Source organism: Brachyistius frenatus, unplaced genomic scaffold, assembly GCF_029030835.1.
Source record: "Brachyistius frenatus isolate BFR_SWC_R1_liver_20210118 unplaced genomic scaffold, ASM2903083v1 Contig_2, whole genome shotgun sequence".
NCBI classification, from domain to species: domain Eukaryota; kingdom Metazoa; phylum Chordata; class Actinopteri; family Embiotocidae; genus Brachyistius; species Brachyistius frenatus.
This window is the reverse complement of record NW_027210601.1, coordinates 7,693,535-7,709,899: the sequence shown is the minus strand read 5'-3', so window position 1 is coordinate 7,709,899 and position 16,365 is coordinate 7,693,535. Positions and strand designations below refer to the sequence as shown.

General features: G+C 40.1%; 2 protein-coding genes across 4 annotated transcripts; both read left to right on the top strand.

The window, feature by feature from the left end:
* The first annotated feature begins 6,843 nt into the window (after positions 1-6,843).
* Positions 6,844-11,495, top strand: LOC138620434 (probable 2-ketogluconate reductase). Of its 3 annotated transcripts, XM_069697627.1 has the most exons (7): positions 6,844-6,972; positions 7,259-7,380; positions 8,990-9,368; positions 9,535-9,706; positions 9,909-10,087; positions 10,169-10,265; positions 11,036-11,495. In XM_069697627.1, exons 2-7 carry the CDS (start codon positions 7,264-7,266, stop codon positions 11,190-11,192), a joined length of 1,101 nt encoding a protein of 366 aa, XP_069553728.1. In that variant the 5' UTR covers positions 6,844-6,972; positions 7,259-7,263; the 3' UTR covers positions 11,193-11,495. The 3 variants fall into 3 exon arrangements, with proteins under 3 accessions (XP_069553728.1, XP_069553739.1, XP_069553750.1); XM_069697638.1 differs by lacking the exons at positions 6,844-6,972; positions 7,259-7,380 and adding an exon at positions 7,975-8,443; XM_069697649.1 differs by lacking the exons at positions 6,844-6,972; positions 7,259-7,380 and adding an exon at positions 8,538-8,906.
* An 822-nt stretch (positions 11,496-12,317) lies between these two features.
* psmg2 (proteasome (prosome, macropain) assembly chaperone 2) lies at positions 12,318-16,029 on the top strand. Its single transcript, XM_069697615.1, has 7 exons — positions 12,318-12,524; positions 13,120-13,291; positions 13,582-13,640; positions 14,561-14,679; positions 14,763-14,942; positions 15,356-15,476; positions 15,572-16,029. The coding sequence occupies exons 1-7, from the start codon at positions 12,468-12,470 to the stop codon at positions 15,650-15,652; spliced, it is 789 nt and encodes a 262-aa protein (XP_069553716.1). The 5' UTR covers positions 12,318-12,467; the 3' UTR covers positions 15,653-16,029.
* Positions 16,030-16,365: the final 336 nt, after the last annotated feature.

Below are 16,365 nucleotides of genomic sequence, written 5' to 3'. Positions count from 1 at the left end.
CCCATGCAGGCACATTGGGAGCCATGCTTTGCCTAAGATGATTAGTGGAAGTCAAAGCCTCAGGGCTTATTCAGACGGTGTTCCAGGGAGCATTTTCTTAATGGCCTTATTAAGTACACTGAGAAACCCTGGCTACTATTGAGTCAGCAAAATCCTGATCACATTGCCAGAATTCACAATTGATTCAATACATCCAAAAAACAAACATAAAACACATAATTGCCTCAATATTCATCACACATGCATGCAAAGGCATTATCTTATTTCAATCATGTTTCTTTGTGTTAAAAGAGCAGGTTAAAGACCTTTATGCATAATTTATCCAATAACCGTGGATATTGGCACTAATGTTTGATGAACTTAATTGCATAAATGTTGAGCAAAAGTTTGAATGTAGCAGGGGTGCTACATGCAGCAACAAAGTATGTTGAGATTTTGATGTCTGTTTGCAAACAGTTTTGTTGTTTATGTTGTTGCATGTGTGTTGCATAAGAGAAAAAATGCAAAAGTTTCCCATGTTTTCCACGTGACAAATATGATCACATGTATGATTGATGTTTACCACATGTTGTAACATAAGATAACATCGGACTCTACACACATTACACCATAAAAATGTTACAAGACTTCATGTTTCACATGGCCAAAATACATGATTAAAATGTGCAAAATCACGTGTCTTGTGATCTGCATTATTTTTTAAAAACCTTTTGATTCTCATGTTTTCTTTCTTTGTTGGACAAGTTGGCGGTGATCACTATCCACCTGTTTTATCTTGCAGTGATCACCTCCAACTTGTCCAACAAAGAAAGAAAACACGAGAATCAAAAGGTTTTTAAAAAATAATGCAGCGTGCAACCAAAATTACGTTGTACACAAAAATGTGATAAGATTGTGGTCAGATAGAAAAGCCAATTAATCAATTTTGGAAGAAATAACCAGGTCATTAGTTTGGGTTTAATGCAAATTAACGTTTCCAACCAATGCATTTCTGACAAAACACAGGAGCACCTGTGACACTAACGGAGGAAGGTAATGTACCATTGATCATCTCTTTGTCATTGGCCTTTACTCAGCAGACAACACCGTTATTCACTCTTAACAGAGGTAAGAGCTCATCAGTGGGTTTGACCCTGGGGGAGAGTGCCTGAGTACCGTTTGAAACTAACACTGCAACCTCCGACTAATAGGTTGGCATAACATTGATCTGACTGGCTGTGCACTGAAAAGCAATCCCCCAACTCCCAACTCTGCACATACACATAGACACCAGGTAGACCTGGTGTGCCACAGCTCAACAACCAAGAGTCTTTGAACTGGACAGCCACCTTCAAAACCAGCCGACCCATGGCTCGACACGTACTCTGTCATTAGGTAACAGCGGCTTTACAGACAAGGCTAAGTAGCTGCTGCTGGATGTAGAAGCCAATGAGCTGCACGGAAGACAACCAACAAACTCTTCCCACTGATTATCTGGTACTTAACTCGACAGAGCCAACCATGTGCTGTTCTGAAGCTGCTGAGGAGTGTGGCCAAAGTTTCAAGGTGAGCAAAGTTTACTGGCAGCCTTCCCTCCAGCGAGGATCATGATGTTATTGATGACAAGCCATTGAAACCTTCATATTGAAAAAGTCACAAATACTCCACAATAAGACTGGGAGGTAAAAGTGCATCACAATGTCTTTGTTGGTGTTTTTAGTTCCCTGCTCAACAATTTAATTTTCTCATTTTCTAACAAAAGTGAAAGTTTCTCCTGAAATGGGCCGAACCACGTATTGATATGACTATGATCAGCAGACAAAGCATAGTTGAGTGGACACCAGAGAGGAGCAGATGATTCTCCCGCAGTCAGGAAACAAGACCAGCTTTCACTGAGTTGACCTGGGACTTCACCGAACAGAGCTGTGCGTCATGAGCAGCAGACTAATGCTCAGGCTGACTGGATTACCCAGCAGGTGAATTTATTCTCAACCAGAACATGCTGAGATTTGCTTCTTGAGCCTCTTCAGAATCATTGAAGATGCACAGGTGTCAACTTTGTATTTTACAGTGTGTGTGTGTGTGTGTGTGTGTGTGTGTGTGTGTGTGTGTGTGTGTGTGTGTGTGTGTGTGTGTGTGTGTGTGTGTGTGTGTGTGTGTGTGTGTGTGTGTGTGTACATGTGTGGTTTCTGTTACTTCTGCAAGACACTAGCACCTGCAGGCGAAATCCTCTGAACTTGTCTAAGAACAGCCCAGGAGGGAAAAAAACACTTAGGAAAGCTTTAGTCAATAAAGACAGGTGTTAAAACTGTCACATGGTCTTTATTTTGCTTTTAATTGGTCAGAATATTGTCCTGCCAATGTCCTCTGGTCAACATGATGTTCCCGTTATTCAAGTAGAAAGAGTTGATCAGGAGATGTTAGCACAGAGAAGGAAATGGATTTACTCATTGACATAAGTGGCCAAACACAGGCTGGTGCAAACAAACCAAAACTACACTAGATTTTCTATATGGCAATTAAAAAAATAATACTGGGCTCACAGTTCTTCAATAACTTCACAAACAACAGAAACAAATACATAGCAGGATCCGGAAATACTTATGAAGCATGGAGTTATGCATGCATGTAAAAACATATCTTTATACAGACAAAAATATAAATTTCTGAAAAGATAAAAGCTAACATCTTTCATTGTTGTTTGAACACACAGGTTCTGTATGTAATGTGGTTGAATAGAAAATACCTTCCTTAAGTACAAGTGCAAAATAGCATGAAATGGAAATGCTCAAGAAAAGTGCAACCTAAACCCAGCAAATGTACTGATTGTTTAAAACATGGTAGAATAAAATAGACTCACCCAACAGTACATAAAGCAATTATAATGAATAAAATGCTGTTCACAAAATGATAAATAAATACTGTTGTATTGCTCTTTTTAAGTATTCAGCTCCTCCATCACTGTATTATGGTACCAGGGTCTATAAATGTGTTAAATGTGTGGAGTAATAACAGCTATTGATTACAGATTTAAAGAGAAAGAGGATACAGCGCATGAGTTTGATGATGTTTGTGGGGAAAATAAACCTATATAGAAAAGAAAATTGAAAATGCAAATTCAAAGCACAGTTATCTGTTCAATTTAATGATCTATTAAATGTGCTAATTATTCATACACAGTACATTGACTGACAAATGTTGTTTCTTTACAGATGACTTTTGAAATTTACAGCAGAAAAGTGAAAATAAATAACATTTTCTTTGTCTTGTTTTTTTGCAATTTATTTCTGAAAAAAGTGGGTAAAACAACACGGCATAAATATATTAATGCGTTGTTGCATGAAAAGCAACTACACCTTGACTTTGGAGCTCCATGGTTATGCTGAGTCGGGATGAGCCTGTGAATTCACATCGTCAATCAATTATAGAGTTTACTTCAGGACCTTTCCCCTCACTGTCTCCTCTGTGCTGTGCCATGACAACTGAGACACCACAGGTCAGGTATAAAACTGTGACATGAGAATCTGACATGCAACGTCATAAATTCTGCCATAATGTGCCATGAAGTGAGGGATGGTAATAAAACTGGCGCTTGGTGCATGTTACTTCAAATAAAACGTCTCCTTTGACCGCCTGATGTGACATTGATCATACTTCCATGTGATCAGAGAAGAGCACTGATAACAAGATCCAAAATGCTGTGTAATGAAGCAGAGGTATTACTGCTGTGTCTGCCATGTGAGTCAGCACTTTGCTAAAAGGCCACCTGCTATCAGACGTGGCGGCAGATGGAAGTAGAGCTTGCCTGGAGATCTGAACTGGCTTAATGAAAGCCTAAATGACTCCTGACCAGTTGAAAGAAGGAAAGAAGGCAGTCGCCTCATAGACATCGGGGGGGGGGGGAGTACATCTTGAAGGGAGGAGCCAGTGAAGATCTGGAAAGAGCAGAGAAGGAAGGAGAAGTCAAGGAGCAGGGAGGTTTGGGGCGATGCCCATGCAGGGGACAGGAGGGTGGAGAGGTCGAGAAAGAAGTGAGGGAGGTGGGGAGGGATGACAAGACACAGGTGTGAGGGAGGATTGAAAGCACAGAGGGACGAGAGGAGGAGGAGGAGGAGAAGACACCTGAGGTTAAGATTATGCGACAGCGAAGAGCAGGTAAGCTGCTGATCTGCAGCTGCCTTTGCACACATGACCTTCCCTGATGCTCTGATGCAGGAACACACACACACATATAGGCAATGGCATCAAAGCTAACTCTCCATCCTCTCCAAAAGGCGAGAGAGTGACTCAATAGCATGTTCACATAATTAATGATCTCATGAACTCACACTTGATCAACACGGTTGCAGAATAATTAATAATTGCAGCCTCTATGTGTCTATGTAAGGGATACTTTTGTGAATGAGCGTGCATGCTCTGCAAACCTTTACGGCTCAAACAAAACACTTTTCTGTCAGTTAAGTGATAAAAGAATTTGAGGTCATCTTAAAAACTCAATTTAGGGAAAGAACCAATCCAATTCATCTCAATTAGAAAAAAGAGGCAAACAACAAATTGCAGAATAATCTCAAAAGTAATTTAAACAAAAGAGATTTAGCAAACATTAGAATAACAAGAATTTAAAAAAAAATCATAAACGTGTTGTAACTTTCACAATATAAATGTATTTTAAAACAGAATGAGAAATGTTGTAAGTAAAATGTAGACAAATCAACTCAAATCTACTTATTGGCTTTATTAATCTTTTGTTGTATGAAATGTTCCTGTCAGGTATTGCACAAAATGGTTTTCAACTTTAGGGTCCAAACATTAATCAGACAAGGTGATTAAAGAGAGAACAAAGAAAAAATATGCTGAAAAGAACTGTATTTTTTTTGTATTTTTTTTTTATAGGTACTTTTCAGTCATCCACATATTTTTCCAATAAATTATCACTTTATCTCTTTCATCCTGGTGAAGATGAATATATGAACTAAAACCGCCAAAAGTCTCACGTCCACACCAAAACTTCATATTTGTTCATTTCCATGAGTGACAAGAAGATGATCACAAGGAAAAAAGGATGTAAACCACTGTCCTACCCAGTGCTGCTTGTTTAGTGTAGATTCAAAATGTTTGATGTGTTGTTGCAAATACAAAATTGAAGCCCTCAGCAGAGCTGAGTTTCAGCAGTGAAAATCCTCCAACAGGTCTTGATGCTGCCACATACAGTCGCAGCTTAATGTCTTAGTGCCATCTGGTGGTTAGATGTTCATAGATGTTTACGTGAGAGTGAAGGATGAGTCTCATTACGTCCCCTTACGTTCGCCCGATATGTTAATGCTGGCTGTGTTCTTCTTTCCACTACATCTACTCCCACCATATGAAGTTGATATTGGAGCTGGAGACAGCTCAAAGTCTCAAAACTGGATACAGGATTATGTCTAACTGTTTAAAAAAAAAAAAACTTTTTGGACCCTGATTCAAAGATCATACATCCACAACAAGAACTGACCTGATAAAACAATACTTACTTTCAATACAAACTTGTTTGCTCCCAACTATTACCTGTCAAACATTAAATAATATTTAGTCCCTTTTAACATTTTCTTTCAATGTGAACTTCTTGTCAAACCAAATCTCCAAATACTTGAAACACTTTACTTTTCTAGTTCTCTAAATAGTGTCTAAGAATGATTTTTTTTTTCATTTATTTTCTTCATCATGAAGATAAGACAAAACTACCTTTGTCTTGATAACAAAATCTAAAGCCCCAGTCCACATGCCTCCACTTTCTCTCTTGCTTGCTGTAACTTTAAGACCATGTAAACTCTGTATTTGTATTATTTATAGTGAGACTCTAAATAGACCTGCCTATGCTGCTAAATATTGTATTTATGATAACCGAAAACCATATTGGTCTTATTTATACGTTGAAAGATTCCATTTTCTTCTAAATAATTCCAGCTAAAATCCTATTCTTACTGAAACTTTCCAATCAGTGTTAATCCATCTCTACATTTTCTCTTACTCATTTGAAGGAACGAGGTTGTTTATCCCTCTTTGCCACATCATGTAATAACTTTGTTAACTTCAGCTTTAGTGATTTCAGGTTTTAAACACAGTGCAGGATCTATAGTGCTTCTTCCTCACATAAATCCAATGTCATAACACTTTAATTTTCCTTTGGTCTCGAAATAATCTAATTTACCTTTCATTATTAATTTTTCCTCATATTTTTGCCTGCATGATATGTTGGAGCTATCGATCTATAACTCTTCGCCAAGTTTGGATCTTTACAAAGAAGAACAATTATGGATTCTTTCCATTGAATGGGAACAATCCCACTTATATACAGCTTTAATTCTTTACTCCTTTCAATAAGATTCTTTAACATTAGCTTATTTGATTTTTCCCTAGAGTAACACTGAAACAACTACAACAACCCTTAAAAACCATTAAGAAAACTCTTAAAAATACTCATTAAAAACCCCTTTTTAAAAAAACCTTAGGAAAACAGCTGTAAAAATTTTTTTTACCGAAAACATATTCTGCTCTTCCAATTATTATTTTCTGTTTAAGGGGCTTAGCTGTCTCTTTTGGGTAATGTATGTTTTTTTCTGACAAAAATCACTTTAACATGATGAAACTATATTATGAGGAGACCTGATTGTAAAAAACATGTGACCCAAATATAACCGGTTTCACGTACTGTCTCTTTATGGGCAGCGGGGTAGTTTATGACCTTTGATCATTGTTCCACCACATTTTGTCCACCAATCAACACGCTGGAGCCTCCGCCTGCCCACTCACTGTGTTTAGTGAATTCCTCCACTCCTCTCCTCTTCATGCCCAAGGGTGCTTACAGATCAGATTCTTACGTTTAGCCGGTTAATCTTCATGTAATGCAAATGATAGGTCAGAATTTATTTAAGAGCTGGTAGTTGTTTTTCTGTTCCCTCACTCTCCAGTTTCTACTCCAGAGTCAGGGAACATCTGGGCTGAAACCAAAAGGTGAGAGCTTCATCAACTTCAGTGCAACTCAATTTTGGTCTTGCCTAAAGTATCTCACTCCTAAAACTTAATTATTTCATGATGCATTTTCTCTCTTAGCACCTTAAGTTTGTTTGAGATAGTTGAGTTGACCCACAAGTGTCGTGTTAATAATTCATTTAAAGCAATTTGACCTATGGACTTCCATTGCATGCACTAAACAAATTGTACACCGCTTGCACTACAGGTGTATAATGCACAAACTAAAACTCTTTATTATTATTTTCAAATATCAATAATTTACCAGCCGGAATGCGATGTCTCTGCTATGTCCAATGTGTGAGGCAACTGTGGGCTCCAGCACAAGCATCCCTTGTTCTCAAAGTGACAGACCTGCACAGATCTGTGCACCACCTGCAACACAAAAAGGTATCATAATAATAATACTGTTGACTGTGTTTCTTGGTTGTTTGTATATAATATATATAGATATATATACTGTACTGTATATACTGTATATACTGTGCATTTTATATTTTATATTTTTACTGCTATTTTACTGCTATTTTATTGCTTTTCTATTGTTCTATTATTATCTTATTGCTTCTGTATGCTGCTGTAGCGAAAAAATTTCCCCCTCGGGGATTAATAAAGTAACTACCTAACCTAACCTAACCTAACCATAATCCAGTTTGCAATTCACAGCCGTCCTTACTGTTTTAGCAGCTGCTGTGGTCTGGTGACATATGGTATTAAAGTAAATAGTATATGGAGGGTACAAACTTTAGATGAAAGAGGATAACCGGGCTGGTAGGTAATTTTATCAATAAGTATTGTGTATGTTATAATAACGTCAAGTAAAATACTGTTTATATATGTTAAATAAATATGTTTTGTAATAAAGTGGAATAAAGAAAGTTATAATAAAATTACAAAAAGTAGTTTTAATTGAATGAATCAAAGCGGAAGTTAAAGGTGCTTTTATTCCGAAGCACCCAGAAGTGAAGTGATTGTGAAATTGAAGCTTCCGGTTAACAGTCGGGCGAACAGGTAGCTGTTAGCGGAGAGTTAAACCTAAAGGTTTATTGGATGTTTATTGGATGTGAGGAAGAAACCGACGAGTTACAGCCGTCGTTTGAATAAACTAACAGCTCCGGTTAACGCGGCGATGTGAACAGGTTGACATTACAGGCCGTCATTACGCAGGAATCAGCGTGGTGATTAAAACATTTACGCTGAATCGATTTTCCCCTCAACCCACACAATTCAATATCAATTTTCTTTTGTTATCTGGATTATTACTATTAATAGCGGCAGGAGAAGCTGTTTTAGTTGTTATACCGCGAAACGTATTAGTTTGTTAAAAAAAAAAAAAAAAAAAGCTCTTACTTTGAAAATCCTTTATTACTACTTCCTGGTTGGACAGCAGAAGAAAACCTGAAGAAACAAGTAGTACTCGTTTAGACTCAAGTTTTTATTTTCCCCAAATCCTGTAATTGTTTATGTTCAGTGGGAGTTCTAATAATTAATAATCAGCCTTTAAATGTGTTGCTGATTATTATTGATAACAATGTATTAATATGTGTTTAATTAATGAGAAGTGGTTTTATTAACGTGTTTTGTCTATGTGTCAAGAATAAGTGTAATTATTGGTAACTTAACTAAACGTACATTTATTAGTTAACTGAACCAATTCGGGAGAAAATATGCTGTCTGTAAATAATGGAAAAGGTAGACTTTTTTTTCCCCTTTTAACTATAATGCGATAATGCAAATGTTGTTTAGGGAAATATTTAATTTAAGAAGATTCACACCACTCTTGGGTCTGTACGAGAAGCTGTCAGTTTGTTCATCAGAGTATAAAGCCTAGAAACATGTGGAAACAGCTGTAATTTTCTGGGGTCTCTGTTGGTTGTCTGTTATCATTTGCTATAATTCGAGCATTCGAGTTGCTGGTAGGTGGATTTAGTTACCTTTGGACGGAGCCAAGCTTCTGATCCGAGTCTCCGTTTTAACACGCGTGCTTCGTTCCCACCAGGTGATGGCAGAGGACAAACCGTGGGCTTTGGTCTCGGAGGAGGGCGAGCAGAGCTACTTCGAACAGACCATTGACATAATAAAACAACACTTCAACATCATCTGCCACAGAGACTTTTTACAGAACCCACAGCTGCACGGCCCCAAAATCCAGGCCATGTTCGTGTGGAACTGCTGCCCTGCCGCTGAGCCCTCGCTGCTCGCTGCACTCCCGTCATTGAAGGTGGTCGCCAACGGAGGGGTGGGCATCGACCACCTGGATGTGCCGTACATCACCAGTCTGGGCGTGAAGGTGGCCAACACGCCTGGTGTGGTGAGCGATGCCACCGCAGACATCGCCATGGGTCTCCTTCTGGCTTCAGCACGAAAGATTGTCCAGGGTGAGGTCAAAGGTTAACTGAATCCCCCAAAAAATGAGTCCATATCCTAAAACGTAGTGTGTTTATAAACTGTTAGACAGACAGAAGAAGAGGGAGTCAGAAGCTTTTAGACTCCCGAGACATTTAGAGACGTCTGAGAAACATTTACACGTACGTCTCCTTGTAGGTCACCAAATAGCTGTGGACCCCGAGATCACCCAAATGCCACAAGGCCTGATGGGAGTTGAAGTCACGGGCTCAACTCTGGGCATCATCGGCATGGGACACATCGGATACAAAATCGCTCAGAGAAGCAAAGGGTTCGACATGAGGATCCTGTATCACAACAGAAGCAGAAGGTAAAAGGGAAAACATGATGGTTAATGTGGATAATTTGGGAGTTTGTTTAACAAATGTCACCTCAGAATCCGATAAAGGACCAGAAGAAGGCCTCGCTGCAGTCGGTCGTAAAGTCCGTACATGCTGTATGTGACGATCGAAGCCGGAAGAATCAAAAAGTCCGTGTTCATGGAGAGGTGGGTGATTTTTGGTGCTGTTCAGGAGTGTGGAAGACGAGCAGGCGGTGGGAGCGAGTTACTGCAGGAACATGGACGACCTGCTGCAAGAGTCCGACTTCGTCGTGCTGGGGGTGAACCTGAGCCCTGAAACCAGCGGGCTGATCGGCCGCAGAGAGCTGTCGCTCATGAAGCCCACCGCAACGCTCGTCAACGTCAGCAGAGGTGTGTGTTTCCTAGACGTTTATAATCCTGTTTTCTAACACGGGGATCTTTAGTCTGACTTTGGCTCTGTTCGTGTTTCAGGTCTGGTTGTGGACCAGGATGCTTTAGTCAAAGCTCTGCAGTCTGGAACAATTGGAGCTGCAGCTTTAGACGTGACTCACCCTGAACCTTTACCCAGGTATCACCTCTGAGACACAACACCATGCCGATGCACTTCATACATGAACGTTCCTCCACACGAGGGCCGTCCGCACCTTCAATACGGTGTCGAAGACAGAACTCCAATTAACTTCAAATAAAGACTGTATCGTTAATGTATGTTTTTATGTGATGCAGTACTTTTACGATTGATTTCTAGTTTATAATGATATTCTGTCCATTCATGCAATACATTTGCATCTTCAGAGCTGCACTTGTCATTGATTTTTTTCGGGGCATTTATTCATTTAAGTAAATAAATGTTTATTAAGTGGTTATATCTTTAACTGAATGAGGTAACACAGCGGTGACTGAGGCTGAGCTGCACCAATGAAAGCCCTTTCACCGTCATAATAACGAAACTGACTGTCTTCACACTATTTGGATCTCCTGCAGGTTAAGTCCAGTAACACATCTGTAATTACCGTTTATCGCCACAGGTGTCGCCAAAGACAACAAAACAGATCTTCAAGATTGGAACTTTAAGAAAAGTTGGTGGAAATTAGAAATAAAGCTAAAGAGAGGGAGAACAGTGGACAATGTTGTTGTTGTTTTTTCCCCTGGACATTTTCCAACCTCTATGCAAGCTTGGATTAATAATGTATACACAACAAGCTGAACGTGAAAGATCTGCAGCTACAAGGCGGTCTTTATTTTTAACCTCCCCCAAAACCATTAATTAAATGAAAGGAAGCAAAAAAGTGACCTCTTCTGACTTCAAACACCTCCTCTGCTTGATTTCCTGTGCAGGGATCATCCTCTCCTCAGCCTCCCTAATGTGCTAATCACGCCCCACATTGGCACCAACACGTGCGCCACAATAAAAAAGATGGTACTGCGGATGGTAGAAAATGCTGTGGCAGCTGTGAACGGCCTTCCTGTTCCCAATGAAGTCGAGCCGAAATGACACCGATGGCACGCTACATCCGTCTTCGCTGACGTCGTCACTTCTTTTGTTTCACTACCACATAAAAGAAGAAGAGTTTCTAGTACTCACGGTTTTGTTTTTACGTCTGCGGTTGGACCTGGGACATGGATTAGTAGAAGCTTTGGGTTGTCTCAACACGATCTCTGATGCCGAACAACATCATTGTTATATTCATTTCAAACTATCAACGGCTGACAATCCTTTTGTTGGCAACAATTAAAACTCCACTCGTAAATATTTTACTTCATAAAATATAAAGCAACAAATACTAAACACGATTTTTTTTTAAACCTAAATCTCCCTGCCACGGTGTGAGCACGGCCGTCCAGTTTGTTTTCACATTATTCTCCCTGTTTATTCTGTAGCTTTGTCTAATTCAAGCGCATGAGATGGAGTTTAGTTCATCTTGTACAACTACAAAAATTAAAAGAAATGTTGCCGTCATTATCAACATTATAGTGTCGAATGAATGTGGCTAGCCTACAATAATTGAATATGTTGAAATGTATTCTTATTGCTGGCTGAAGATTTATGTTAATCATTTATAGTAATTTTTGTGCGTTTCCACTGAGGTGATTTGCAAATAACACTGAACACACAATCATATTAAAATAATGAAAATGATGCTCTAGTGTTTTGTTGTTGTGTTCATTTTGCATTGTGTTATAACATATTTCTTTCCTTGCAATGTTTAGATTTTACTATTTGTTTTTATCAGGCTTAATATAACAATACTTCTTGAAGGTGAGTTCAATGTCAATTTTAATGGATAAATAAATGAGAGCTTCCTCTAAAACAGCTGTATTAAATTATTATCATTAATATTACATCTATCTGTTCCCTGCTGAGGAAAATGTGAGTTCAACATCACTGCGCAGTAAATCTTCGCGTCGCTGCGGTTTGACCGTTGATATGCCTGATTAGAATGGATATTTTTCTCAAACACAATTTTAAATACGAAGTACAAATAACACATAAAGCCCAATAAACAGATTACTAAACCTTTTTTTTTTTTCAAAAATAAAGCTTCGCGATTGCATTTTATTCAGGCATTTACAGGCGCTACTAAAACCGCTTTAATCATCAACAGTCGCCACGGTGACGCGAAAGGAGGTCCACAAAAATCCGGCATGAAAATAGAAGTGAAAGCAGCCCCGGAGATTTAATCTGTCGCGATTACAACTTCTTTCGACCCTATTTCTCAGTAACTTGTTTGTTTGTTTGTTTGTTTGTGTCTGCTGGCTGAACGGCAACATGTTCATCTCTTCAGAAAACTCGCCGCCCTCCTTCAAAGATTACACCCTCGTCATGGTGAGTGACAACAGCTGTAGTTTGTGCTGTCGATGGAGAATCTCTGCAACACTCCCTAAACTCCCTCACGACTAATGATCGTTTCATTTCACAGCCCTGCAGTGGCCAGAAAAAAAAAAAAAAAAATCCCTAAAACAAATGTGTCGTGACCTTAAACCCCGGTGCAATCTTCAAAACCGATGTCCTCCAAACATGTGTACAGAGTTGTAAGAAAAAGTCCTGATAAAACTGTTGCGTCAAAATAAGGGACACAAATTAAAGTACACATGAACGGAATTTATATGCTGTTACACCTGTAATTTATTCAATTGGATCATCATTACGGATGCATAAATGTGACAGCAGCATTTTACTGGTCCATTTGGTTAAATTGGAGATCATGTTAATTTTCAAATTGCTTTGCTTTGTCCGGTCTTGATGAGTTAATAATTTAAGACAAGGAAAAGCAGCAAATCCTCACCAGAAAGCTACTTTTGATTGCATTATTACGTATATAATTTTTTTTTAAAGAAAGCTAATTAGTGATCAGATCAAAGCTGTCCAGCTGATGTTGATGGTCGTGACCCCCCCCCCCCCCCCCTCCACCCCCCTCCAGCCAGCTGTAGCTGTCGGTAACGTGGCTCAGCTGTCGGTGGACCTCCTCGTGTCCACGTTCAACATGAGCCGAGCGGGCCACATACACACCGACTGTCTCATCCCGATGGCCGGGAACAACCCGTACGCCACCCGCGAGGAGGACACCGAGCAGTTGCACACCCCTGCAGAAGGTACCGACCCAAACCCCGTCGTGTGTTTAAAAACTAAGAGGTCTGGACGTTTTTGGATGCATGCAAACATCATTTTACGTGTGTCGTGAAAAAAAACCCCACCAAAAAAACCCACTGAAAGATATAACGTGTTGTTTTAAACACTTCATCGGGTTTGATATGTTTAACTCGGTCCCTTTTTGGAAACATTTTGTTGTTGTTGTTGTTGTTGTGAGATCAAGTCGTCAGTAATTTGCAGCATCTGAGAAGTAAAAAGAAAAGAAAATCTGTCAACCCTCCTCTGTCCACAGTTTACACAGCACCAGAGCTCAAGTTGGCCATTCTTCAGATCAGAGCACCAATTATTCAGGTAAACAAGTCTGCTGCATCTGAATGACTTCATTGTCTTTCCTTTTTCTTTTTTTATTTTTTATTTTTTTATCCCCTGCTGGCAGTGTAACTTCAACAATATGACATTCGTGTGAAAAAATATGTCTTTTTGCTCTGTTTGTGTCACCACCCTCATAAAATGGATAAAACCTGCAAAGCTGCCCGAAAGCATAAACGAGAATGAACGGAAGCTGCGTAAAGACGCGCAGTTTTACTTACTTCATTCACAGGCAGTCTTTTTAGTAGCAGGCCTTCCTGTATAATCTCGTTTTTATTGGCAAAGATATGTTTTAAAAGTGTGGTAACTCTCTCGCTATCTTCCATAATCGTGTAAATTGGATTTCGGTAAATTAAGAAATGGAATTGTTTTTTAGGGCCGTTACAATCACAACATTGTTATTAACGATTAATTGGCATACAGTTAATTGAGATGAACAATTTCATTGGTTTTTTTTTTCCAGTTTATTTTATACCACTATGGTATAAGCCAGACAATACTTTAATAATACATCTTATTAGCTGTAGTGTTTTAGCTAAATCCATGATAATTTTGTCCATAGTTGCTCATTGAAATGCTGCGGATCAAATATTAGAAGTTAATTGCGTCGAGGTGGCGCTAATTCTCCACCCGTGTGCTTCAAGCAGCAGCAAGATGATGTTATTAAAAGAGAACCAGTCAAACCTTAAATGGTGGGGAAACTGCATGAAAATAGTGAACAAAATATGACGTCTGTTAAGTTTCATTCAGCTGTTTTTATACGCGACTGGAAGCAATTCTGACAATGACGCAAATTGATTTGCGTCAGCGCAAATAATTATGTTCAGGCGACAATGAAATGATTGTTGACAGTCCTAATTATTGCGTCGATTGTTTATTCTTACCTTTGTTTTAAACTGCAGGCAAAGTCCAAAAGGTTCCGTCAGCTGCTCGTGTCTTGGATCAAAGCCAGCGGGTTCTCCAGGACTGTTGTTCTTTCCAGCAGCCACGCCTACCAGAGGGACGACCAGCAGCTGCAGGGGTAAACATGCCCTCGGCGTCGCCGCTGCTTTTGTCCACTGCTTTTCCCAGTCACCTCCACTAACCAATACGTGGGCATGTCAGCATCCCTCTGAGGTACCTGGCCACCGCGTCCCTGCTGAAGACCAGTGCGGACGCTCTGAAGGAGCTGGGCTGGAGGGAGATGGAGCGAGTGCCGGCCTTCCCCGGACTGACAGACGCCAACGCAGAACCACGACTCTGCATCCCTGGAGGAGGCATCACCAAAGGACTTTACACGGACAGGTAGAGACGGAGAGCGGGCCACCTGGAGATCAAAGAAGGGCACCCAGCTGTGCGTGGGGGAGGGGGGGGACCCTGTGACAGTTCAACATGCAGCTTCCCCCTAATTATGAAATGTTTTGATCAGAATGATCAGTCACAGGTTAACATGTTCAGTACAGTTCTGACATACTGATCATAGTATTGTAGATTAATTTCATACCTGTCGGCTCATTGGGACTGTCTACTACGAGATATCTACTTCAATTTAGCTTGAAAACTTGCAGAATACCCGTTTTTCTTCAGTATGATAAGAACAGCAGGAACTTTCCCTGGCACGGTAAATGTTTTTCATCAAATTTAGGAAACTGAAACCGCTTCTTTTCTCCTTTTTTTTTTTGTATCATTGGCTTTGTTGCGCGTGGATGTGATTTCAGTTGTGCGGAGGATCTCCCGCTGGCCGTGCTGCTGCTCTTCTGTTCAGAAGGCGACAACATCCCGGACGCCTTCACCCTCGTCAACCATCTCAACGACTGGCTTCACCTGCTGGACAATCACGTAAGGGACCGACCTGAGTGAACCAGGTACTGGAGCTACTTACAAGTGGGATGTGAAGGAATTCTAATCACCGTTTTGTCTGATTCGCATTTTAGAGCCAAGAGCCAAACAAATGGAAGATCCCAACTTCTTGGAGTCTGCTGTTTGGAAGTGGCATCCCTCCGGCACTGTTCTGATTCACCTATATTTCATTTCTGTTAATTTTTAACCTCGTGAAGAATACAGCAAAGTCAAAGATCTCTGAAGATACACAACTGTTTACTCTGACATCTGTGCGGCCCAGCAGTGGCACACTTTTGTATTTGTCAGTGAACTCTTCACTTTGGTAGTCCATGAAGAAGCTACTGCTTCAGAATAATACATTCACCTGGTCATAGATTTAAGATGAACCCACAAAAATCTTCCCTCTCTTGGAAACGTATCACTCGTTCCTCTTTCGACAGTAATCTTCACGTGTGTAAACATTGCAAGAATTGACTCAAACGTGCACTTCTGGAAAACTTGTATTACAGTAATGGAATGCTTTTTCTAATAAAAAATATTGTCATAAGAATCCAGCGCGAATTCATCCGAAGCGATAAAAAGACTTTTGATTGTGTCCTCGCTGGATCCTGTTACGCCCACTTAACTGAAAGTGGCTGGCCGGGGGCCACCCTCTATTCCTGGCAGTCCTACCTCTCTGTAATTCAATTCCTTTTCTACAACGTAGAGGACAGCCCTCTTATTCAGTGGCCGAGCTGTTGTGCCAAGTTTGTGGTTTTTCTGTCTGCATCGTTGCTTCGGCCGGTTTCCGTGTCCACCGGTTGTGGGAAAGGAATGTCCCGACCGCATTTTAAAGGGAAAACCTCCAACGCTAAAAAAAAAAAGTAGGTTTGGATCGTAGTTTGAA